Source organism: Idiotropiscis lumnitzeri, chromosome 7, assembly GCF_059441095.1.
Source record: "Idiotropiscis lumnitzeri isolate Australia: NSW breed Sydney's pygmy pipehorse chromosome 7, RoL_Ilum_1.0, whole genome shotgun sequence".
Lineage (NCBI taxonomy): Eukaryota > Metazoa > Chordata > Actinopteri > Syngnathiformes > Syngnathidae > Idiotropiscis > Idiotropiscis lumnitzeri.
The window spans coordinates 6,450,023-6,476,375 of record NC_142397.1 but is presented as its reverse complement, the minus strand read 5'-3'; the positions used below and the strand labels follow the sequence as shown (position 1 = coordinate 6,476,375).

The following is a 26,353-nucleotide window of genomic DNA, read 5'->3' as shown; positions in this document are numbered from 1 at the left end:
CCGTATTGAATATGGAACATCGACTTGATAGAGTTACTCTAAAATGTTTTGAAAATGAGCTGGTCGAGTCGCCAGTGTTCCGCCAATCCTAAAATCATCTAATCATTTCATTTCGCACAGGAAGTGACAAAGTGCATGTTCGGCGATGCAACGACCAGCCGAATACACGAAGAAGAATGTTGGCAGTTCCCAAATATGGTCATAAGCACCGGCTTCGCTAGGCTGTAGGGCTACCACGAAAGTGCGTAAATAGAACTAATGAAAAGTAATCCTTATGCGCAATAGAACAATGCGATTTATGTTTGTCAGTCATAGTCGTTAACAGAATATTACCACGGTTAGTTAGCGCGTACTAACGCAGTTCCTCGCTGTAGTATTCGTAACAGGAAGAGGGGTGCTTGTTATTGTACAGTGCAGTATGTAAGTAAAGTGTAGTTGCAATTTAATCAAGCGTCACTCTCCCTGTCAAAACATCTGGGGAAATGTCAGGGTGCTCCATGCCTTCTCTTCCTCCACCTCCTCTGCCACCTCCTCCTCCAGCACCCCCAGATTCAACCGGAAAAAAGAAAAAGTTGTATCAGACGATAGGAGGCAGCAGGAGCCCAGTGGAAGGAGACAACACGGAGCCTCTCCTGCTCATCAGTCAGAGGGAGAGCAGGTGACCGATAAGTAATAATAATAAAAATAATAATTTGTTATTTGTTAATTACATTGTTATGACAGTATTCCTTCACTTGCATCAATTGGTTTACATTCACACGAGATAAAGATCACGTGCTGCAAACAACGTCTTGCAAGAAAACAAAAGAATAATGTAATAAAAGAATGTCTTAAGAACATGAAAAAAATACATTATTTTTATATGTAATTTCATTTATTGATTCATTTTCTGAACAGCTCATCCTCACTAAAATTATATTGTAGTATTGTTACTGTGTGTTTATTTCTAAAGTATTATTTACATTACGTCCCACGTAAGAATAATTTTTTGTGCTTTTGATTTTTTGGAACCTTATTATTAGTCGTAGTAATGATAGTAGAAGCAGTAATTACATGCCAAACATCACTTATTCTTTATAATTTGAATCTCCTGTCAAAAGTTGTTTTTATTCTTGTGTATTTCTTCAGTATTTACATTAAAACTTGTATTCTTTTTGTTGTTGTTGGTGTTGTTTGTTTCTTTTGCCGCCATTTATAAACAATCAAGCCTTTTTCCTTTTTTAATGTCAACATGCTTGACTAATTGATTTGAACTTTTTCTCTGTGCTTAAAAGCAGTAATTGAATAGTAAGTCTGATTTCATTTGTTGTGTGCTTCAGTTTTAGCCGAGCTCTCCACTGGACTCTGGTAAACACGTACGTGCCTTCACTGATCCAAGACGGACCACAGTAAGTGCGGAATGCTCGTCATGTCCCCTCATGCTCTGCCTGTGACTGATAGCATACTTATGTAACGCTGGAAACTCACAAAATACTTTCACATTGACGTCGTTATTAAGCATACTATATTTGCCAGGGTGTGACGGTACGCTGATGCTGTTTTTGTGTTTCTCTTGTAGGTGCGGCTTGGTGGCCTTGTGGATGGCAGCTCACCTGCGACGGCCGGCTGTTGACATGAACGCCGTGGTTCAGATTGCGCTCGACCGAGGCTTCACAGCACAGGGTGAAATGTTCTCAGGTGAAGAACAAAAATAAAATCAGCCACACACTCGCACACAACAGACAACGACAGCAACCAGGCAACACACACTAAAGTTTTTTTGTTTTTTTTTTGCAAGGGGGTAAATATCCAACATGTTACATTCTCGCCTCCAGGTCTCGTTCGATAGAAAACACACTTAAAATTACTATCTATCTATTCAGCGGGAGGCTTGGAAGTTGCAGCAATGACCATTTAAATTGCAGCTTTAGCCAAGAGTAAATCACTTTTTATCACGTCACGATTATCTTGCAAAATAAATTCATCATTCAGCCCTAGTGTCTATACTTTATTACAGTAGAATGTGAGAGTGTTTAAGTAGCGTGTGAGAGCATTTCAATTGTGAGCATTTGAGCCTTTCAGTAGTATGTACAAAGGTCTTTTTAGTCACGTACAAAGGTGTTTCAGTTGTCTGTATGAGAGCATTTCAGTAGTGTGTTTCAATAGTGTATGTTCAAGTATTTTAGTAGTCTTTATATATGAGAGAATTTTGGTAGTGTGTGAGAGGGTGTCAATCGGGTATGTTCCAGTATTTAAGGAGTCTTTACGAGAGCATTTCAGTGTGTGAGAGTGTTTCACTTGTGTATGTTCAATTATTTCGGTAGTCTTTATATATGAAAACATTCAGGTAGTGTGTGAGAGTGTTTCAATAGTGAATGTTCAAGTATTTCAGTAGTGTGTATGAGAGCATTTCAGTAGTGTGTGAGAGTGTTTCTTTGGTTTTGTGAGCACTTAAATAGTGTGTCAGAACATTTCAGGAAGGATTATGAGTCTCTGCGTAGTGTATAAAACATGTTTCTTTTGTGTATTAAAGCATTTCAATTGGTGAATGAGAGTGTTTTAGTTGTGTGTGTGAGAGCGTTTCAGTAGTGTGTTGAGAGTTTTACAGTAGAGTGCTTGAAAGCATTTCAGTGGCATTTTTATGTGTAAGCTCATTTAAGAAATGTGTGTGTGTGTGTGAGTTCAAAAATGTTGTTTAGTGAGATCATTTTAGTAGTGTGTGAGAGGTAATCTTGAATGTCATCCCTGACGGCCACTCATATCTTTTCTTTGCCAGCTCAAAACATGGCGCTGCTGGCCGAGGAGGTGTGTGGCTGCAGGGCGGAGTTGCTCTCGGGTGGTTTGAGAGGTGACAACGCCGCCAGGATCGTCGCACACTTGTGGAGCAGACAGCCTGTTCTCATCCCGTATCTTTTTTTTTTTTTTTTTAACTCTGCAGTACAGTGTTAAATGTTACATGCATCCATTTTCTAAAGTGCTTGTCCTCATGAGGGTGCCTGGAGCTCATGACGATCGGGTATTAGAGTAGATTCTATGCAATCGGCCCTAATAATAATGAGAGCATTTTCACTTTTGGGTGCAGCACTTCACAGCTTCATCACTGAACACGAAGTTTGTGCTGCAGCTCTGCTTACCTTTTGGTTGTTAGTACAATTCTAACATGGATTCATGTTAGTGTTTCAAAGAGTATAGTCCTGCACTCACTTGAAATTGGCTTTGGATCTGATCATGTCACAGTAAATTAGAAAGGAAATTAAGGTTTTATTATGGTTATTGTGCAAATGAGCCCCACTGTTACGTCAGAGTGGGGTGCAAGGGCAGATTTTCATAAATAGGCTGATGACAAAAGATTTACTGGACAGACTGAGCCCAGCCGCAAGTAGTTTAAAACCAGTAAATGTAAGCCTTGACATTGTTCATCCAGATATGACGAAGACTACAATCATGAGCCTTGCGAGCGCGGCGGCCACAGGGCGCACTGGGCTGTGGCTTCAGGTAAGACATTGACGGCAAATTGCAAATGTTCAGAATCTATTTATTTAGTGAATGATGAAATAATATTAGAAATTCAATAAGATACATCAAAGATGGTGATTATTCATGTGTATAGCTGACTTCCACTATTCGCGGAGAATGATGCTAAATAATCTGCAAATATGCGATGCCACGGATCCCCGAACTGTGAGTATGCGGGGGGTCGACTAACAAGTTTGATTCAGATCAACCAATCAGAGGACATAAAATTGCTGTCATCATTGAGTGCCGGCACGTTGGCTCTGTGAAGACAAATTTGAAATCTGAATGGTTAAAGTCACCGTCTCATAGCTAATAGTTTAAATGACATTGGCCAGGGCAACGAATACTACAATTGAGGTTGTAAATGTAGTTCAGTTCTTTTGCTAGCGTTAAACCGACCGCCCTCCATTTTCTTTACCTTGCAGGTGTTCTCCTGGGTCTGAACCGGGCTGACGTCAGGGCAACGCCCACACAGCCCGACCCCACTCTGTCGTGGATTCACCTGCCTGGACACTCCGGCTTTTCCTCACCGTGTCCCACTGTGGACAGTTCTTGTCTCCGAGAGATTTACATTCTGGCCAAGCAGGGGAAAAGTCTGCGCTACCAGCTGTGGAATTTGGACAGCGTCGCCCGTAGCAATGAGCAGCTGAAAATGATGGACCGGCAAAGACGCAGCGACGGGACACAATACGTGCTGCCTGAAGGTGGAGTGGAAGCCGGGTTGGCCGGTCAGGCTGTTTTATTGCACATTAGGACAGAATGTGATGTGGGGCACATAAACAGCATCGCGTGAATGGGCCGATGGAGAAGATTGTTTTAAACGGTCAACAGTGATGGGTCGAAACGCGGACATATTTCTGTACTGAAATGAAAGTAGAGTTTGTGTTTAAAAAATGGTCAAAGAACTGATTTAACTCCTGTAATAAAAGTGCAGATGAATTTATTTATGTACAATTCATTTTTTGCACAGCCCAAATAAGAAACTTTGCACATCAAATACTTTCCTTTAATTAAAGGGGAAGTGAAGCCCAAAAATGTCTTGACAAGAATATGGTCTATGTTAGTCCCACTAGTCGAAACACAGCATTCTGGGTAATATTGCATTTCTTGCTGTAAAATCCAACTGTTTTTTGACAGCTTACTGGGCGGCCATTTTGCCACTTACTGTCGACTGAAAATGACATCACCGTCAAAGTATAAAACATTTCAATTCTTTTGCGTTTGTGTGTGTGTAAATAAAGTTGTATTGTCTTATATTGTGTGCGGAAACCCAGCTTCGTTTTTAAGCGAGGGCTTTCTTCCCCTGAGATGGCGAAAAACGGACGCATTTTGCTGCTTAACTCGTATTCCAAATGCAATTTTAATCAGAATGCCATGTTTAGACTAGTCAAAGCACATTGAACATTTTATTGCAAATATTTTTGGGCGGGTTGACTTCCCCTTTCAAGAGCTTCTAAATACTTTAGACATGTTTTAAGATAATCGCGTGAAAACTAGCACAGACAGAATTATGTAACAATTGTGGCGATATCAATTTACTGTTTTTCCACCTTATTCGTTTATTGAATTTTTGGGGCGTGGCTAAAACCTGGCCCATTGATGCAATTTGTAGGAAATAAAAAAAACAGAATAGTTGTAAGAAAACGCCACTCTGACATCTTATTTCCAGTTTTATTGCAATCCATTACCTTCATGGCAAAGAAGCAAAGAAGTTTCCATATCAAATGTAACCTGTTGTTGCAGTTTCTCCACTTAAAAATATGCTTGTGCTTATAGAATATAAAAATTATTATATTCAATTTCCTCACATTAGACAGCACCCGTTTAGGAGAAGGGGAAAAAAAAAAGAACTTGTTAGCTGGTATACATGCATGGAAGAAGTAGTACTTTGTAAACAAGTGGATGCTTCAGCGATGACGCTGATTTCCTGTGTGCAATATCAGCATACACACACAAAGACACAAGGTCATTTACTATGGCACGTCAATCATTTCTAATCGTGCATTAAATTATTGCTGCTCTTTTCCACATACAGTAAACCCGGTCCAGTTTGAAGATCACGATACAAGACGGTAAAAAAAAAAAAAAAAAAAAAAAAGAGAAAAGTCATTACCTTAATGAGCTTGTTCCAGTTTTAAATGTTCCTTGATACTTTTGTATGGCTCCAACGTCGCTGTGAAAGTATAAAACAGCGCAATTCTTCATTATGTGCGTGTGTAAACCCGACTGCAGTGCTGCTTCCCAGCTTTACGTCTCGTTTGGAGCGATGGCTTTCTTGAGGGTGCATATCGCAGCTCGTTCCAAACAAAAAAATGGCTGCTGCTTGCATTAAGATCCATGAAAGGGGATTGCGGGGAGCCCACGTTCATCATTGTTCTCTAAAGCGCGTTGACTATAAAGGTGGACAAAAAAATAGCAGTAAAGTTCTTTCTTTTAAAAAGGTAGGCACAGATTTCATACAAAATTAAGCGGATTATATAAAGGCCAGACAATTTAAATAAAATTGCATTCACACATGTTGACGTGGTTGGATAGGCAGTGTTTTAGTGTTGCTGTGTGTTTATTTGCAAACCGTGAAAGGAGGCTGTGATGATGTCTCGAAAGGAGCTGACGACTTGAAGACTGCAATCCACTTATCCATCAAAGTCCTATCTTGCTTAAGTGGCGTAAGTTCGCAATCTGTTCTTCATTCCAGTTTTATTATCGAGAAGTCTTGTCCAGCTCAGGACGCCTGAGGCAGCATGGAGCCCAAGATGTCTATGAGGTTGTCCAGCCCCCACATGTAGCCGTCCTCCTGGTTGCCCTCCACCCAGGGGGTCCGGTGGTCCAAAATCCTGTGGGCGGGCAGGGGTACCGTTTTGCCGAAGTCGATCATCCACACGCGGGCCTTCCCCGTGGCGTCGTGTACAAAAAGTAGAGAGCTGCCGACAACCTGCAAGATCACAGGTGGGCCAAAGTCTTTTATTAAAACTTTTATTGTTTATGCTATCAAAACATGTTGAAATGATTTGCTAATGTTGAGGATAGAGCAACAAAAAATGCTGAGTAAGCTCATCATGGAAACTGAAAAGTACATAATGTGGTCTCCCCCCCCCCCCACACATTTGAGAGTTTGGGAATCCCAGGAGTTATTGGTTTTTAGGCTGCAAAAAGACAACTGGCGTGTGTGTGTGAGACAGTTTCAACAAATTACGGAGTAACAAGTAGATACCAGATAACTGCTTTCAAATGTACAGCGAAAAAGTAAGCACTTAAAGTACAGCAACGCTTACAACTTTCTTTTTAAAAAATATGCCACTTTTTAAAAAAATTTTTTTAATGTAACGTGAATGGATTAATGGCTCCATTTATTTTAGTGGACAAAGATGATTTGCGTTTACAAGCATGATTACGGAACAAATTCAACCTGTGCCACTGTACATTAATAAGATACATGTGTGAATACAGTCGCTAAGTATGTGTCTTTTGTTACATTCCTCCACTGCGGGCGATACACAAACACGGAGGCATCTCAGGGTGAAATATCACCAAATGTCAAAACTCAGCCAACAGGTTTGTTTAGGAGGCTACGTGTGTGTTTGTGTTTGTGAGTGTGCGCGTGTGTTACCTCATGTGTCTTGAAGAAATGTGACTGTTCCAGCACTGACCGCAGCTCCTCCAAGCGCTGCAGGTAAAGCGTCTAATCGAAAGGGAGGGAAAAGAACAAAATCCTCAAAATGTAGTTCGCCTGACAGTTACGTTTGTTTATAGAGTACACAGTGGATCTGCCAAAGTCCAAAAGTGTAACCATTTAGAAACTTCAAGTGATAACAGGCACCAAAATTAAAAAAAAAAAAACTTGTGTGATGGGCGGAGATATAAAAATTGGGGGTTGGGGGGGAGAACCTTAACAATTACAGTCGTCTTTTAAAGCAAACGTGACGGTAAACCCACCAAGGTCTGAGAGTTTCCGTCAACAAAGTCCTCCAGGGCTTGCATCACTTGCTCCTTGAGTTTGGTGGTCTTAAAATTGGTGTTGCAGGTGCCATCAGCTTTCTGCAGATGCAAAGAAACAAGAACGAGGGCTGCCTCTCATTCAAACCTTCTATTTTCAAAATTCTTTTTTTTCTCCACTGCAAATAATTGAACGGAATCCATTTCGGAAACGATGACTGACCTTGATACCCTCGATGCGGAAGCCAAGCGTGGCGGTGGAGCTGAGCGTCTCCCTCCACTGCATGTATCGGGGCTTGAGCACACCTTGCTGGGCCCTCTCCTGTTCAGTGGGCGCCCCGGGGTCCACGGCGACCATCTTGTCATACATGTCCTTGCGCAAGCGCGGACGCTCTCTCGCTTTCAACAGCTCCTCCTCCAAATAGGTCCTTGGGAGAAAATGATACATTTTTCACATGAATGATGGATTTTATTTTGCAATTAAGTGTTTCCCTATTTAACAATAAGCATGTTAAACTGATAGTCAACCGATTCAGCCTCGTGACAGGAAAAATTGTCTGATTTCCGTAGTCGTCCATGAAAGCAGAGTGCTTAAACATTTGCTTTTACTTTAGAGAACAACGGTCAACATTTTTGCCTCCTTTCTGACTTGTTATGGACCAAACCAGTAACGGAATCATGATTTATTTATGTTTGAACATTTTCTGTCAAGTTGAAAGAATGCTCTGTTTTGGGTTGAAAGGACAAAAAAGAAATTATTTATTTATTTATTTTAAATCCAATTCATCCACCCAGCAACAAAACAAATGGCATTTTAATCGATTATTACAATAATTGTTATTTGTAGCCTTCGCTCCCACTGATGTTTTATTGGAGCTCATCTATTATTTCTGAAGCCAACTACATTTTTTTTAAGCTAGCATCGTCTCAAAAGTTGTTCTATGCTTTAACTGTGGAGATCGACTTTAGAAAAAAACATTTTTTAGGAGTGATGCCTGCAAAAGGTTACTTTTTGCTGCAGTTTTTGGAAAGTTGAGTGATTATGTAATCACAATTTTCCAGTTTTAGGAGGTGAGAAGGCATTAAAAATGTTTTCATTTTTATTTTTTTTTTACAAAAGACTGAGAACTGAACTGAACAGTCAATAAATCTCTAAAAAAAAAGTTTTTTATCCTCGCCATCTTTATAAAATAAAATTGTAGTGCATTGAATGCTGAGAGGTTACGCTGTGCTTTGTATAAAATCAAGGTTGATCACGGTTGCCGTAACCTTCCTCCACGCAGAGGGCACCTTAAAGCATTTTTCTTCTCACCTGCTGCCCATTTTACAATCCATGATGGACGGCGAGTCAAAATCAGCCAGCAGATCGTCCATCAGGTTGTAGTCCTCTGCGTCTCTCTGCACCACCCCATAATAGCCAGGCACGTACGGCTTAAGCGTGTCCTTCATCAGCTTCTGGAGACACTGCTGCTCGCACTCGCAGTAACGTTTTAATAGCCGACCGTTCTCGCCGGCCTGGAAGTTGCCTAAACAAAGACGAGCAGGTTGACAATTAAAAAGCCCTCGTGTTGGACGACTGGTCACGCGTGGCATGCGGTTCATGAGCATACCTGCATGGCCGGCGAGCTGCACCCACGGGTAACGCTTCTTGAAGGACACGACGAATGGAGACCAGTGCACCATGGTCTTCAACTTATGCCACGACTTATTCTGGAAGAGGAACACAAGGGCGTCATTGTTGGGGTTCAATATGAAACGCTCGCCGGTCGCTTTGTCAAGTAGCACAGAGTGGGCAAAAGGCACTTGAACATACAAACACACACACACCCCCACACACACCTTAGTAGACATTGGACGGGTCCTCCCCTTTCAGGTGCACCGACAAAGCCCATTCATAAAACATTTACTAAAGTGCAGTGTTGTAAAACAGAGCCTTACTGTCTGAAACTTTGAGTTTTATCTGTGGGGCGAGGACAGTGTTCAGTTGGGACTTTGACGCAAGAAACAGATTAGAGTGCGTGTGTGTGTGCGTGCGTGCGTGGGGGTGTGCGTGCGTGCGTGCGTGCGTGTGTGTGTGTGTGTGTGTGAGACAACTCAAATGTAAAACGCATGCGTGTCATCACTTGTTTATTTACTTCCGCAGTTTGAGCTTTGGGGTGTGTGTGTGTGTGTGTGTGTGTGTGACTTGGAAGTAATGTTGCACAAGTGACCAAAACAGGAGCGAGAGAGGGTGAAACATGAAAATAATCCTTACAACGCAAGCGGTGAAACTTGATGCAACGCCTACCCTCCTATCACCGCCGTGTTTACATGCTTGTAATATCTCCGCGCGCCTCACATGCATTCTTTCCACGGCTGCTGTGTGGAAATTCTGTCACAATAAAACAGTTGACGTGAGGCAATATCCGCAGCGAGCGGAAACAGCGGACCTTTGTTCGTTTGGAAAGTTGGTATAATTGTGACGGTCAATTGGTTAAAATTGCACCGAGCGAAAGCGGAACAAAATATTGAAAACAGTGAGTTTGTTCACTGCAAGTTTAAACTTTTGCCATTATTAAACCTTTAAGTACATAAAATGTTAAAGTAACATTATGACTGTGATTAATAACAGTCAAAAGATAGCAACTGTATTCATTTATAACAGTAAAAAAAATACAAAAATAATCCATACATTATCTGTACTGCTTCTCCTCACTGGGGTCGCGCGGGGGGGTGCTGGAGCCTAACCCAGCTATCTTTAGGCAGTAGGCGGGGGACATCCTGAACTGGTTGCCAGCCAATCACAGGGCATACAAATACGAACAACCATCCGCGCTCACACTCATACCTTGGGACAATTTAGAGAGTCCAATTAACCTGCCATGCATGTTTTTGGAATGTGGGAGGAAACCGAAATACCCGGAGAAAACCCACGCAGGCACGGGGAGAAACTCCACACAGGGAGGATTGATCCTGTGACTTTTGCACTGCATTAACCAATCATCCACCGTTTTGCTTCGGAAACAAGAACATCCAGAAATTTCACACATGAGCAAAATAAATAAATAAATAAATAAATAATTGTGCTCATACTGTACATCAAAGTCAGAGCAGTTTACTCACAAAAAAACATTAAAAAAAAAAATTAAGAAAAAGGCTAAACATTGGTGAACCAACTTTTTTTTCTTTTTTGTTTTGACGCCAATATTTTCTCTTCTACTCAAAATAAATATGGGTTACAAATATCGGTTATCGGCCCCCTTGACTATTACTAATCGGTTTCTGTAATGGTATCGGCCCTGAAAAAAAAAGATTCATTTTATTGATTTTTTTTTTTTTTACAAAAATCTTGCATTCCAGTAAAGACTTTATCGACTTTTTATACCCACTCAACATACTGCATGTTTACTGTAAGCGAAGCCAAGTTGTCAGAGCAAAATGAGATCATGTCAGCAGTCACTCATTGTTATTGTTTGTGGCTTTTCAAGACAGCTACTCAGCGTTGGGAAAGTTTGGGGCGTAAATAATGAGTGACTCGGAGCCACCTGTGGAATTGGCCTTCAAATTAACCTCGACAAAGCACGTCACTTCAGAGAATGCTGATGAAACGCACGTGCGTCAAACGACTTGCAGAATGTTTTGCCGTAAAGGCTGATTTCATCTTGAACTTTTGACACTGACTCGTGACCGTGGCTCCATCACACCAACACCCTTCAGTCACCCTGAGTACTCATGAGTCCATATTTGTTGTTTTTTTAATTTTATTTTTTTTACATGCAATCAACCAATCGATTAATTAATTTTTACATCTATGTATTTGATAACAAAATGCATGTCTATTTTTTTTTTTACAAATTTATTAAAGGGGTCTCATGAGTCATTTCCATCTGGAAAGCGCTTTGTTACAGGACCAGCTGTTGTGAAATGCGCTCAATAAATAAAGTTATATTGTATTGTATTGAATTTAACTGCAAAAGCATCACCACTCCTTTCACCTTCATTCGGTTTTTGTTCAATTCTACGATTACGGTCTAGATTGGTGGACAATGCAGCACTTGTCTTTCTAAAGCGGAAAAGACAATGATGTTGTCCTTGAAAAGAAAGCCGAATGTCCTCGTGGGGACCCATGATAAGTGTGAGGGTCACATGACAATGGGCTCACAGAGTATGGTGGGTCAGTGTGACTCTTAGCATTTCTAAAACACACACACACACACACGCACGACGCGCAGACGCACACTGAAGCCACTGAACAAACGAAGCCCTCTATCCGAAATTGGATCGGGGGGGGGGGGGGGGACATCACATCATGACATCCCTATGCTGATAGATGCTCTTTGTTTTGTTTTATAACGCAGACGTTATCGCCTCATAACATATTCAGACTGGTCGGTCCACGCATACATTTCTAATCCTTATTCTGTTGAAGGTCAAAACAAGAGTTGAAGTCAATCCCAGTTGTATGTGGGTGAGAGGCAGGGTACACGCAGGACTGGTTGCAAATCATTGACAGGGCACATAGAGTACAGACAAAACAACCGTTCACCTTTTAAAACCTATGATAAACACAAAACAGAACATTGGAATGTGGGAGGAACCTACGGAGCAGACGCCCATTTTTGGGACGGAGGACGAAATGTTTTGAAAAAAAAAAAAGGACGGACAAAGCAAAGACGAAAGTGGGTTTTCAACCGTGCCTTTAAGCGTCCCAAACCGGGTTAAATGCCGCAGGTATAGAATTTGAATATTTGCATTCAGAGTACAATGAAATCTTGTAATGCTGTTGTGTGAGGCCGGCCCTTTAACTCAGTTCAGCTGAGAGAAAGAGAAAGAGAAAGAAAAAGAGACTCGACGTCGGCCAAAACACAGAAGCAATACGTGTGAATAAGCAATTGAGAGCCAAAATAAGCAACTTAAGTTACGTTCTAAATTGAGCAAAGGGATGAAGTGCAATGAATGCAGCCATCTCTACAGTGTGACCGGGTCCGAGCTCACCTGTGAATTTGCCTCATGTAAAAACAAGAATCCAGAAAAGATTCTGATACCCTTTGTAACTATTTTAGGGGGTTAAAACGTCTCCCGGTGTTTAGAATATAGATAATTCAACATTTAATAACGTGGAGACTCGCAGCTATTCGTCCGTTGCAGCTAATGTATGTAGAAATCTGTTTTTATGGATACATTAGGCTATTGTGGCTTTTTATTTGTTTATTTTTTTGCAGTCTGTAAATTAATTATGGTAAGTGGATGTGAATAGGAAATTAGCCAGCTAATGAACTTTAAATAATGTTTATGAATTCTGAAACCTTTGCCGTTAGCCTCTCGTCATGCACAGATGCTTTTTTTTTACAGACTGGTGAAATGCAAGGACGGAAGGACGCAGGACGATTATTTTAAGAATAAGGATGGAGGCACGATGATGGAAGGGTGCCCAGGTTGTGGACAATGGACGGCAAAAAAGTCTCTGAACATCATTTCAAATGCAAGTTTTAGGAACTAACTTCCAAAAGCAGCTTTTCCTTGAGGATTTTAAATCTAGTTCATAGACAGAAGGCCATCACACACGTACATGCAGCCCCCACAGACAAAACAAAAACTCTTTCCTTCACCGTCAGTAAAGCGTCGCCACTGGTGGGCCTCGTCCTGGAATCCTCCCCAAACATCTTTTTCTCACTTGCCTCGCTAGCTCGAGCACCTTCTGTTGTTCTCCCAGTCAACATGTGCAGGCTTGCACTGCCTGCTTCATAATCCTCCTGTCAAATGTTCACACGGAGCCCCTTCGGGTCCTCTGCGAACTTCTTTGCGGGTGAATACCAAACGCCATTGGTGGCGTTTCAACATCCTATCACGTCCTTTTACTTTGTCGAGGCCACTTTGCTCCCGTCTACAACTCGTCCTTTCACTTTCTTTACCATCTCTCCCGTGTTCTTTGTTCCTCCTCATCCCATAATTCACCCCCCCATGCTGAGCCCCCTCACAGAGCCAATAGCAGCTAGATGATGAAGTGGGGGTAGGTAGGAAGAGCGGACCTCCTTTCACTCCCACTGTGGCAAATTCCACAGTGGCGTGTAAACCTACAGGAGGCATGCGAGGTGGTGCAAAGTCAAAGGCAGTGACAAAGTTGTTCGAATGTTGAGGGCTGAGGGGAGCTTGCAAGAACTGAATGGAAAGCAATGTAAGGGATGGAAGATGTATGTGTTCACGTGCACACGCACGCACGCTTGACGGCAGAACCTGTCGAACGACTGTCGCAAGTGCACGCTGCGTGCCCCGGCATCCGTTTGCAACCGTACGTTTTATATCAAAAACCACATCCCGTTGCCCCACATTGTCCCAGGTGTTGGCGACTCGTCAAAATGTGTTGATGGCAATTTTGCACCAATGACACGGGAATGTTCAAGAGCCACGTCTCATTTACAAAGCGTGTGCATTGCTAGGATGTAAAAATGTTGAAGGAGGGTGGAAAAAAGATTTGTTTAATAACAAAATGATTCATTCTCACCAATTTATTTTGAATCAATTAACTAATAATTTAATAAAATAAAACAAGATTAAATGTATATTTAAAATAATTTATATTAAATTAATTGCAATAAACCATTTCAATGTATAGTTAATTAAAATACAAATTGGAAAAACAGTTGATCATTTTAAGACAATACAGAACAAAATTATTTTACTAATCATACTGTGTAAATTAGTTATTGACCTTATTTTTAATTATTTTATGTAAAATTGTTCACTTTATTACAAATAGATACTGTATTACTGAGAATATATATTGCATTTACAATTAACCAACTGCAGTATTTAAAAATTTTGAAAAATAAAAATGCTCTGATACTACAACACAGATACCACTTTACCAACCTTATATATCTATTAATAATACAATTAACCAATTCTTAAATTGATTTGATTTTTAACATTTTTAAAGAATAATTTGAATGAACATATTTGAGGGGAAAAAAACGAGTTACATTACAGGATTGTTGATCATGTAAATGCTCAATGGGCCAGATTTAAGGACAGACCGGGCCATGTGTGGCCTGCAGGCCGTATTTTTCCCACCCGGATCCGGACCGCGGGATGATTCGTATCGGACCCATGGCCAATCTATGATGATTTTTTTTCAGGGCGCATTCGCAAACGTTGCCGCTGCAATTCTAGTAAATACGGAAAAGGCGTCACTGATTTGAGCCAATCAAATCTTTTGTTTACGATCCACTGCCAATTGCGCAGCAGACCGGAAGAGAGTGCTGCTGACAGTATGCCTTGCTAAAAAGTTAGCGAGGTCGATGCGTCTTGTTTTAAATGAATGGACGGAGAAATTTAGTTTCGTTCTGGCTGCAGCCGATTCAAAACCAGTGTGCATCATATGCTCCGAAACCGCCGCAACATTTCGAAGCGCCACTACGAAACAAAGCACCGCCCTTTTTTGCAAAGTTATCCGCTGACGTTTGAGGCGAGCGCACGCAAAAACATCGAACTTCGAGTGCAGTATAACAGATTTTTACATTTTCGTTTACATCCCAGCGGCATGCAAACGAATATTCAGTAAAAGTATCATGGATTTTGGGGAAACATAAAAAAAACGTTCAAGTGATGGGGAAGTTGTGAAGGAGTGCTTAAATGTGGTTGCACAAACATTATTTAAAGGAAAACACTAAACCCAGATGTGTGAAATAATCTACCAAATCCCAATGGCCCTGACTCCGTTCCAACCCAGATTTAAGTCACTGGCAGGGCAGTCACAAACTCATTTTTCTCATTAAGAGAAGTTAAAAAAATATTCAAAAGAAAAAGTGGTGTCAAAGCTCATTTTGAATGAGTTTTTCATGAGGACAGCCATTTTTATTGATTGTGTACTGAACATGTTGACCTGTTTTACTTGGATAATTAGGATTTCCGTTTTTTTAGGCTGATAACTAAAAAAGATGTTAACTCAATGCTTAGCACTTGATATATTTCTGCAGGAGATATGTTACTGTTTTTTTTCTGGAAGTAGCACCCTTAAATTCCTGGAGCCACATTTTCTTGAATGTGAAATAAACGCCTTATATTTGTTTGACTGGCAAAGGTGTTTAATGGGAACATTGCTAAATATTTCGTATATAAGTGCGCTCTGTTGAAAATGACTAAATATTGAAACTATATAAAAATGTGAACATAGGCTAGACATTTCGGGAAGTTGGACTTTGGTTCGGACCTTTTAATTGGAAGAAATTTTCGTCGTAATTGAATACCTCTGCTCTAGCTCATACGTGACCCAAATGACTCCAAGAGCCATTGAATACGGTTGCATGGCATTAGTAATGATGACTTGGGATGGGCATAATTGATTGTTAAGAATTTGGTCGCTTAACGCCTCCACCCATGCTATGGCTACACCTACGGCTCATTATAAAATAGGAGTTCAGGAATGTCTGAGATAAACTTTTCCCATAAATGAATATTGGTCATATTTCCCCCATATTCGTTTGAAGAAACCAAGTCAAATGGCGAACATCGAACATTGAATCAGAAATTAAATGTGTTGTGTCACAGCAAGTTAGTAGTGACAAAAGCAGACACATCCGTTCTGGCTTCTCAGTAAAATATGCATAGGTGAAAAATACGATTAAAAAAAAGGAGACGCAATGTAGTCTAAAGGACTCATCTCCCAAATCTCCTTTTTGCGTGTTTTTGTGTCCCTATAAACTAGACCAGGTGTGGGCAAACTTTTTGATTGGAAATTGGACAGAGGGGCCGGAGCAGGAGCAGATGGATGGAGGGTTTTGGTTACCTCACCTCATCGGAGAAAAAAAATACATTTAATCTTAAATGAAAGTGAACAAAAGTATTACAACAATATATATATGTCTTTGAAAAACCACAGTATTTAGAAAATAAAACATTAACAAGGTTTATTCATTTAATTTTTTTCAAGTTCGGCGGGCCGGATTAAAACGTTTAACGGGGGCCGCATGTGGCCCCCGGGCCGTGATTTGCCCAAGCCTGAACAAGACATTACAATAGGTTTTATATTAATTTTTAAACTTTTTAAACAATTTGATCATAAAACAGATTTCCATTGTATTTAAATCAAATCACTGTAATGTAATATTATACAAAAATAAAGCTTGCCTTCAAGACTGACATCCAAGTCCCACTCAATCCTGTGGCCTGCGTTTTAGAGACGTTTACGCAGTTTGGCTAATAGGAGGATTTACGTTGGGAACATTTCATCATCTCCAAAATTACCAAATTTAGTGTTACGATCATGAATGGAAAATGTCATAGTCATGTTTACCACTACAGTCAAAGTTGCTTCCTGTCACTGGCACACTAAATCAATTACCTCTGGGTCTTTATTTGCTTTACTGCCTCATTTCAAGGATTTCAATACAGCCAGTTTGCATAACCACACAAACCAAGTGTTGTAAACTTTGCACTCACATAAAAGGGGAAACACAAATGTCGACTGCAGTTTAAGTGTCAGTGTTTGTAATCTTATCTCAGCTCACAGCATTTTTCCTCTTGTATTCTGTTCCACTTTGTGTCTTGAAATGATCAGCGGGAAAATATGACTTTTACTCCAGGCTGAATATGTAAAAGGCGCTTTGTTGCACTTGAACAATATCTCCATTAGCACCTACATGCAACATTCTTGTGCTGAGTTGCGCTCAAGACATGAAGAACAAGAAGAAGAGAAAAAAAAAAACCATATATGGCAACGACGTTGCCTAGCAACTTGCTTCGCCTTCAGTTCAATTTTCCATGACACACGCTCAACTCAGAGTACGACACGCCATCACGTCGACGGCGTGTGTGCGTCTCTGCGTGTGTGAGCAAGTTCCGGCAGCCTTCAGAGCGTACCGACCGTAACTGGTTTTACAGCGAGGCTGAGGCTTTCTTGAGGCTGACTGCAGCCATCACACCAACTCTTCTCTTTCTGGGACACAAAGTCTTTTTTTTTGGGGGGGGGGGGTTATTAACCTAACTAGGAGGAGGACACAATGTGCCAATTAAATCCCAGGTTCTTATCAGAAACTAACGATAATACGTCATCCTGTTTGTTAGAACAGCTCAAGTGTGCTCAGGTTGCTCATTTCCTGCCAGTGGAATGTAATAGCCAGTAAACGAACAACAGTGTCCACTCATTGGCTAAATGCAGTAGGAAGTGTACCATAGCTCAAAAAATGTATCAGACCACCATCTGATGGAAGCTTTATGTATTTATTAATACACCATTTTTTTCATTTTGATGAATTTCTTCATCAAATTATTATTAGGTGTTCACTTCTATTCCAGAACAGAAAAAGAAATAGCTGAATTTTTGCTTGCTTAATTCCTGAACAAGTATAAAATGATAAATACAGTATAAAATGTCTTGTAAATCCAAAAGTGGGCATTAGAGCACTCGTATGATGCCAGGTTGTCTCTTTATGACAGATGGTCTTAAATCATACTAAACAAAATTATCATTTAAAGTAAGACCTACTGTCATGTATAAATATGCAATTAAGTGCAATGTGCATGTAAAAATAAATGTTTTACATTTTGTTCTAATGTACGCATTCTTAGACTTAATTCATTCACTGCCATTGACGGGTATAGACGCCAAAAAGTGCATTCATTTTACCTGGGCTGGCAGTTAGTGAGTTATTAGGTGCAAGTTATATTAATTGAATCATTTGATCCTAAATGTGTAGCCATCATAATGAAGTAATTTTTTGTTTTTATTTAAATGAGAAGAATTAAGTATTTCCTGTTGGAAAAAAAAATGTCAGAAAGTATTTAAGCTATTCAAAGAACTGAATCAACTTTGCTCATTTATCGCATCTTCTCTATGGACATAACGGCTGGCTGGACAGAAGAGCGCAAAGACGAAGGGATCGCTGTCATACACGAATTTTTATTATCCGACATCACCATAAAAGGCGACGCACGATTATCACCGCCACCAGTGGCATGGAGCGGTACCACTTCTCACACTTTCGCCTAAGGTCCGGAGTAGTCGGCGTCTACACACTCTCCACGGTTTTGGAGAGTGTGTATTGATGAAAATTATGAACGACATCATTGATGGATTTTCACTTTACTTTGATCACATTATAATTTACTACAAAAAACTATTTTGTTATGTGACCCTGACAACAAATTAACCTGCAACTCCATAAACACAACGACCTGTCAAACTAACTAACCCAAGAAGGCCCACCGAGACAATGAATCAGCAAGCTCTCAACGAAGCTGAATTTAGATGTGAGTTTGAGGGCGACTCGGACCAAGATTTTGGCTGACATAGTGTCCTAATCATGAATGAGGCTCGTTCAAACCTCTTCCAGTTGACTGACTGACTCATACCGGTCTTACTTTCTGTCTGCAAAAGAGGAAACTAAAATTCCACACCAGGGTGGACCGCTCAGAAGTAATGTTGATTAGATTATTATTAATGGAAAATATGGCATGATTGTGAACGTCTTCTTCATTGTGGGTAGGGCAGACAACGTATTATATGTCCATGTTGGAAAGCTGCCACTAGTTGAGGATTTTTTTTTTAAGTGAAGTGTCTGTCATTCCAAGAATTTTGACTTCACAGAGCAGTCAAGCATCCAGAGGAGAATACACATGAACTTGTATATACTTTCTTCTTTTGAAAAGGCGCCCGAGACTTTTGAGTCGGCGAATGCAAGTTGTAGTCGCTTTTAAAAAAAAAAAAAAATGAGAGGTAAACAGCAACAGTGCTGATTCGACAAAGTCAGATAGATCTTCAATTTTAGCTCGAATCACACGGATTGTTTTGAAGTTCTTTTTAGACAAGTGTTGTATTCTGTTAAAGGAGTGAGTGTGATGGGAGCAGCCGACTCGCTGAGCAAGCCTCGCTTTTGAGACTAGAGTGGGGGAGTAACGGGGAGTTTACTAAACGGGGCTGCCGTGAAAGGTTCTCGATTCGAATCTGTGCTCTTCTCTTCCTTTGTAGAATTTGCACATGCTCACTGTGCTTGTGTTTTGGGTTTTCTGCGGGTACTCCAGTGGATGGATGGATTGATTGATTATATAGATAGACAGACAGGCAGACGGACTTCAGTCATCCACAAGTTACATTGACTACTGATTAAACTAATTAAATGAACTAAAATAGCATTCAAAAACTAAATACACAGAGCTACTGGAAAAACTGCCACTTGCGTCAACGCCGCTAACCAGAAAAAGACACAATGATGACACACTAGTGTCGATGACGCAGATAATCCTTATCAAGCTATCCCGCAGTCAACTGTGCTGTAAAGGATCTCCTTGGTTGAAAAATTTGTAAAGGTCTTCCTTTTCTGACGTCAACAGTTACATGCTTGTCGTAATTAAGGAAGTCATAAAAGTGACAGTTGGTGTGTCCCTGTTTAATTAGCGTGACATCTGAGCTCTAGCAGCGATTGGCTAACAACCAGTACAGGTATGTGCCCCCCCCCCCCCCCCTCTCTCTTCTGCAAGAAGACAGCCGGGATAGGCGCCAGCACGCTGGTGACTCTTGTGAGGATAAGTGGCTCGGATGATGGAGCTGAACTTTATTTCCACAAATAACACGTACATTTTTTCAATCACCAACTACTGCAACACCTGTGCAAAGTGTCTAATAAATATAGAATTGTATGTCTGAGCCACCGTAGTGTATGCATGTGAGTATAATAATTATATAAGTTTCAAAGCAACCATGCACTTGTCCACACTGCAGGTGAGCTGGCGCCTATCCCAGCAGACATTGGGTGTCAGGTGAACTGGTTTCCAGTCAATCGCAGAGCACATAGACTAAATTCCATTCACGCTATATATGCCCCATATGTTTCAATGTAAGAACACGTGTGCGATGCAAATATTTTAGCTTAACCAACACTGATAAGACTTGGAAGGCACTCACCGCTGGCCCGTCGTCCGGGCTGCAGAGCGACCTCGCCGGGGACAAGCTGGACTCGATGTCGCTCCCCGTGTAGTCGTCCTCGGACTCCTCGAAGGAAGAGGCGGACGACAGGCAGAGAGAAGACGAGTTGGATAGCTTCCTGAGGGAGCGCATGAGCGCCGGGGACCCGCCGCAGCCGCTGTCCGAGCACGGAGACTCGTCGTCCGGATGCAACTCCGAGCAACACCCGGCGCTGAGCTCAGTGCGGAGGCTCAAACGGGTGGACGACTCCTCGGAACGGGTGGGACTGGGGTCCCGGGTGATGATGAGTTTCGGTATGGGTCCGCGATAATAGGAAATCCGGGGAGGGTTGTCAGAATCACAGTTAGTGTCTTCAGGCGGACAGGGGGGCGTAATTAAATCACCTTTGGTCATTGTAATTGAATCGTCTACTTGATTAACACAATCGCCCGACTGTACGCTTGTTAAAGTCCGCTTAGAGTCCGACTCTTCCGAGCTCAACTCTCCCAATGGTGGCATGACACGTTCATGGCTGTCACCCCCCAGTTGCTGATACTCCATGGCCCTCGCCGGGGGGTCCGAGGCATTGTCCTCCCGCGCGGTACTCGTTTCCACGCAGCCTGCAGCGCTCACTTCGGCACCCCGCTTCGCCGCAAGCAGCGTCTCGGTTGGGCCAACCGTCGTCTCCCCGCTCACATCTCGGTCGGGCGTCGTCACCTCCAACGAGCCAGCCTCCGCGACTGGCTGCTCCTCGGCCGCCGATTCGGCCCCGTCCCTGGGTAACTTTCCCTCTCGACGTTCGTGTCGGGTGGCTGGCTCCCCCGCTTCGCTTCCGCAGTTCGGCTCCGGTCGAGTCGGGCTGGAGTCTCGCTTTCGCCTCCCCAAACACGACAGCGCCTGTCTTTTCATCGGATTCCCGTTTATCCGAAGAGTGCAACGCTTTCTCTCGCTTTTTAATCTACGTGTGTCGGGGCGCTGGGCCGCCTCGCCTGCTTTCCATGTTTCTCTGTCCGGGGTGGCTGCACGCGACGCAACCGAGCGAGATTGGCCCATCTCGCTCGCCGTAGTAGAGAATGACTCCAGAGACACTCCCTTTAGCTGTTAAGTACAACGATAAAAAAAAAAAAAACACTGCAGCTTCACTACACACCAAACCATTAGTCATAAATCCCAGTCCTGAGGAAAAAACTTACATTGTTTAGTCTTTCGGTCCAATTGTCTTTTTTAAGGAGACTGCTCACTTCGTGGGGAGCGCAGAGCGTCTTGTTCACTGTCAAGCATAAACAAAAAACAAAATAAACAACAAACAAAAGACAAATTCGCTAATATCTCTCTCTCATTATTAATTCACCATGCATCTCCAATTTAAATAAGTATATTTAATATGACCATGAATAATGCACATAAATAGAGGAAAACACAGTAAAATTAAAATGGTCTACAACTGTTTAATGAGAGCGGCTCTGTGGCCGACTGGTTAGCACGATGGCCTCACAGTGAGAGACAGCATCCGGCGTGGGTTCAATCCCAGCTCCGGCCATCCTGTGTGGAGTTTGCATGTTCTCCCCGTACCTGCGTGGGTTTCCTCCGGGTATTCCGGTTTCCTCCCACATTCCAAAAACATGCATGGCAGGCCGATTGAACACTCGAAATTGCCCCTAGGTATGAGTGTGAGTGCGGATGGTTGTTCGTCTCTGTGTGCCCTGCAATTGGCTGGCAACCAGTTCAGGGTGTCCCCCGCCTACTGCCCGAAGATAGCTGGGATAGGCTCCAGCACCCCCCGCGACCCTCGTGAGGACAAGCGGTACAGATGATGGATGGATGTTTAATGAGAAACTCCTTAAAGACTGAGTGTCAAGTAAACTCGACCCATCGTATTTTGAGTAATAAATCTATTTTAAGAATACTCGAGTTTTTTTTCATGCAAACGTCCTAGATTCATAGTTAGATCCATGGCAACGCCCTAACAAATGCCCCCCAGATGCGCTTGAGATTTTGCTTTGTGAGTCAATTTCCGTCTGTCTTAATTTCAGGCTGATTTAATTTCTATGGTGAGCTCTGACATGGTTGCCTTGGAATGACGTCACACTCCCGCGTTTGTCGCTCGGTAGAATCTGACTTCGAGAAAACGATTATTTTGTCAAATATACCGAATAACAAATTGTTTTCATGCTTTATTATTTGTTATGGTCAACCAGTCCAGAGTGTGCCCCGCCCAGCTTTCAGTTTGCTCCAGAGTGCATTTTCAAAGACAACCACTTAATTCACTCAGGGATATTCAAATGCAGGGAAAACATTTCCAAAATGAGGCAAATATTAGCCTAATTTTGATGTATGCGAAGACTGAGATGTTGCACTAATGTAGCACCGCTTTCCTGTATCTGGACATGACCTCTTTATAAAAAACAAACAAACAAACAAAAAATAACTAACCTATATTTGACGTACAAAAAGACAGAAAGCATGTACTATTGGATTACAGTACTCCTGGATTACATGACAATAGATGAAAGAAAACGCCTGCAGTCATAAGGCTCATTGGAGCAGCAATAATTGGTGAGCAAACGCATTCCTCCTTCAAAGGGAACTGGATAAACAACTGTTTGTCAGTTTGATGAGAGAATATACTGACAATTATTCAATCAAATAACACCCATAGCCAAGCTAACTAGGGCAAGTGGAAAATAGTGCAGCCACGATTGAAATGAAAAACAGCTAAGACACACCTATAGGGTGCTGAAGTATAACGAACTATTTAAGGCCACAGTAGAAGGAGAAAAAAATTAAAGACAACTTTGCTCCTGCGATATGATTACTTCATTAATTCTCATAAATTTGCAAGTTTGCTCGCTTAAAATGAATAGAAATTCAGTTTTTTTTTAAATAAAATGGTTTCAGAAAATAAAGACTCTCCCCTCATAACATTTTAAATTTAGAAACAATGGTCCCCTCTTTTCAGTGTGGTCCTACAACTCTTTGATGTCAGAATAAGATCGACATGTGATACAACACAGCATGCATTCAACACATTTACATGTTCACACACATGGTGCGGGGAGCTGCGCTTGATCAATTTGAAAGACATCCTGGAAGAGTCGAAATACTTCCAGGATTCATGTGCTCGCTTCTCTGTCGTTCACTGTGACAGCGCAATCAGCCTGCAGTCAGGAAGGAATGTTCACCCGGCGGAAACGAGACTGGAACGATAACAATGGAAACAACAGCTCATTGCGAATGAAACACAAATACTTGATGCTTTATACGCACATTCTTAGGTCAGCAAGATTAAAAATATTCCACCCAAAAAAAAAAGACTCATCATGAGTTGGCTAATGAAGAGGGGATGGGGCCTAAATGCAACACGTACAGTCTAATTATGCTTTTTTTTTTTAGGAAGTTGGGAGTTTCAAAGGACATTTTTGACATTTATAAATAGAGTGTGACAGTTCATGTCAGCACAGGGGAAAAAATATGTTGCCTCATTATCCAGAAGAAGATGCAATCATTGTCTGGAAAAAAAAAATCAATCCCCAAGTACAGTTTAGCTGTATCTAAGTATTAAGTTCAATACATTTGTTCAGAATAGCTTTTTATTTTCCGATACTTAAGCAAAGTGTTGATGATCAAACTGCCCATGAGGTGGTGTACGATAATATTAAATAAACATTCAAGGAAGAAAAATTCTGTCTTTATTTTGATGGCGGTACTTAAGAGATAAATATTTTTTGATGTTTCATTTGCACAACTTTACAATGTCACCCTAAAAAAAAAGTTCTATACTTTTTAAACGAATGACTTAGGATTTATTGGCCTTTTCCATTGCTTCAACCCCATCACTCTCATTCTGTTCACTTTGGGAATTAGTACAAAATGCGTTGTTAAACGGTGCCCTTAATGGTTTGGCTTCTTCATACTTGTGTCATTTGATTGCTCTGTTAAGTCACCGCAGTCCGATGACGCCCTTTTATTTATTGTAAAAAAAAAAACAACAAAAAAAACATCGGTTGTTTGTTTACATTCAACCTTCAGTCACAGCAGCCAATGCAAGTGATTTCATGCACGCTGCATTCAGAAGATTGCAATTTCAGCAACCTGGCAAAATCTCATACTGGTCTGTTGGGGGTAATGCATTACAAATGAGATACGGTACAGTAATATATTCCTTTTAGGTAGTAATGCAATAATAAAAGAGTTACTCATCCTATTTTTGTACAATTATTACAGTTACTGAGCCCTCTATCTATCTATCTATCTATCTTAAACTTGAGGAACACATTACTCTAGACAGACTCTAGTATTGTAAAGTAACTTATTACTTTCAGATGCAAGTAATCAGAATCAGAATCAGAAATGCCTTTAATGTCATTGTACTCAAGTGTGCAACGAGATTAGAGAGTAACTAGTAATATGTAATCTATTACATTATGGAAGTAACTTGACCAATACAGCTGGTCATTATAAAGTCAAACAATCTGTGATAGTTTGGTCCAAGATACAGCAGAGGTGCTGAAAGAGTTTTCTTTTTTTTTTAAGAAGTACATTTCACTACGAAAATAATCCTATAGTCTCCCTCACACAAGATTGAAAACTAATAAATGCGGAAGGAGCCGTGCGTTCCATTGGTCCCTAATTGTAGAATCAATCCACTTTTTATTTGACCCAACAGTTGCCGCTTGTGTTTTTAAAAAGCAAATCAAAACACATTTCTTTCGGCAGGCATTCCACGTGAAGATGTTTTTTTTTTCTTTGTATGAACTGAAATGTGAAGTACTGTGTGAGTAATTTTGTGAAGTGTTTTATTAAGCAACATGTCCTCTCGTACTTATTTATTACAACACTGTAACTTGTTCAATATTCTTGTAAGATTGTGAGTCAGATGACAAAATAAGGAAGATATGGTGACCCCAAATTCAGGGTTCTGCACCCGAATAATTTAAACTATTGTATTTTAAATAACAATTGGGGTAAGACTTGGCCTTTTGAAAATTATTTGCCGTGCGCTGAATTAATTCGTGCAAGTTTTACTTTTGGAATACTATGACTGAAATAAAAGAACTTCTCAACAATATTGTATTATAAGATGCAACTGTATGATTTTCAGCAGTGTCGATTGTTTTAAACCACACACGTCAAACTCTATTTTCATACAATTCGAAGTATTTTGAAGCAAACCAAAGAAATAGAAAGAACGCGTGTAAGTGAAAGTCAAATGTCCAAACTTACCCGAGTTGTTGTTCTACTAGTGTGCGAGCGTCAGTTATGTAGGCAGCTTTTAAAAGTCGTCTGATGGCGTGCCTGAAGCATGTGCAAGAAGCCGCAGCACACCGAGCCGCGCCGGTCTTTTGTCCTGGAGCGTCAGGCAGCCTTTGCGGTTAATGTGAAAGAGGAAACGCCTGTCAAAAACAGAGAGAAGTGTAGAAAAGTACTTCAATTCAAGTCATCTTAACCAAACGCCCAGAAAAAGGGATAAACAAAAGAAAATAATACATGGAACCCTAACGTATTAACAACGAAATTCCGCAAAATGTGTTAACTAAAGGCGGTGACTAAACGGCAAAACTAGCAAACGGGTTACATTTCTGGTCATGTGACTTAAAGCGTGTTGCCTTTGAAAGACTCAAGTGGCCTTTACTTATTAAAATATGCATTTTGTGTTAAAAAAAAAAACATGTTAAAACACTGACATAAAATGAGAATTTTCACACATGATTGAGTTTAATACAAAATATTTTACCCTATTTTTTAAATATATAAAATGGTATTGTATAATTCAAACGAGTTTAGTTATTGATATTAAAAATTATTTTTGGGGTATTAACAGGACTTCCGAGTTCTACGGAAAAAGAGATATACCAAAACTACAAAAAAAGCGCATACATATATCGACGTTTTAGTGTTTTAAAGGCTAATTCCCTATTATAAACGCTTTTACTTATTATTTATATAATAAGTTCGGAAATATTATTTTAATTGACTACTAAATAGTGGGGTTTATAATTAATTATTGGATTTGCAATAAAATAACGTCGATGTATTGATATTCTTTGA

The 26,353-nt window shown here is 40.9% G+C and overlaps 2 protein-coding genes across 3 annotated transcripts; one reads left to right on the top strand and one right to left on the bottom strand.

The window, feature by feature from the left end:
• The first annotated feature begins 38 nt into the window (after nucleotides 1–38).
• actmap (actin maturation protease) lies at nucleotides 39–4,749 on the top strand. The gene is given in 7 exon segments (XM_088299816.1): nucleotides 39–658; nucleotides 1,320–1,388; nucleotides 1,559–1,677; nucleotides 2,756–2,885; nucleotides 3,404–3,474; nucleotides 3,921–4,259; nucleotides 4,262–4,749. Coding segments are annotated over 7 exon segments (972 nt in total). The 5' UTR covers nucleotides 39–482; the 3' UTR covers nucleotides 4,330–4,749.
• Nucleotides 4,750–5,147: 398 nt separating this feature from the next.
• On the bottom strand, nucleotides 5,148–25,895 carry itpkcb (inositol-trisphosphate 3-kinase Cb). Of its 2 annotated transcripts, XM_088299813.1 has the most exons (10): nucleotides 25,529–25,895; nucleotides 23,352–23,502; nucleotides 21,499–21,575; nucleotides 20,306–21,403; nucleotides 9,039–9,138; nucleotides 8,741–8,954; nucleotides 7,652–7,856; nucleotides 7,429–7,530; nucleotides 7,103–7,174; nucleotides 5,148–6,427 (listed from the first exon to the last, which is right to left on the bottom strand). In XM_088299813.1, the coding sequence occupies exons 4-10, from the start codon at nucleotides 21,356–21,358 to the stop codon at nucleotides 6,218–6,220; spliced, it is 1,956 nt and encodes a 651-aa protein (XP_088155939.1). In that variant the 5' UTR covers nucleotides 21,359–21,403; nucleotides 21,499–21,575; nucleotides 23,352–23,502; nucleotides 25,529–25,895; the 3' UTR covers nucleotides 5,148–6,217. The 2 variants fall into 2 exon arrangements, with proteins under 2 accessions (XP_088155939.1, XP_088155941.1); XM_088299815.1 differs by lacking the exon at nucleotides 23,352–23,502.
• Between the last annotated feature and the right edge of the window lie 458 nt (nucleotides 25,896–26,353).

Excerpts from the sequence above, each read along its gene's own strand:
- itpkcb (XM_088299813.1), bottom strand. The coding sequence starts at position 21,358 with ATGGGCCAATCTCGCTCGGTTGCGTCGCGTGCAGCCACCCCGGACAGA. Across the intron at positions 9,139-20,305 it reads GCCCGGACGACGGGCCAGCG|AATAAGTCGTGGCATAAGTT; the intron begins GTGAGTGCCTTC and ends TTCCTCTTCCAG. Across the intron at positions 8,955-9,038 it reads GCAGCTCGCCGGCCATGCAG|GCAACTTCCAGGCCGGCGAG; the intron begins GTATGCTCATGA and ends GTCTTTGTTTAG.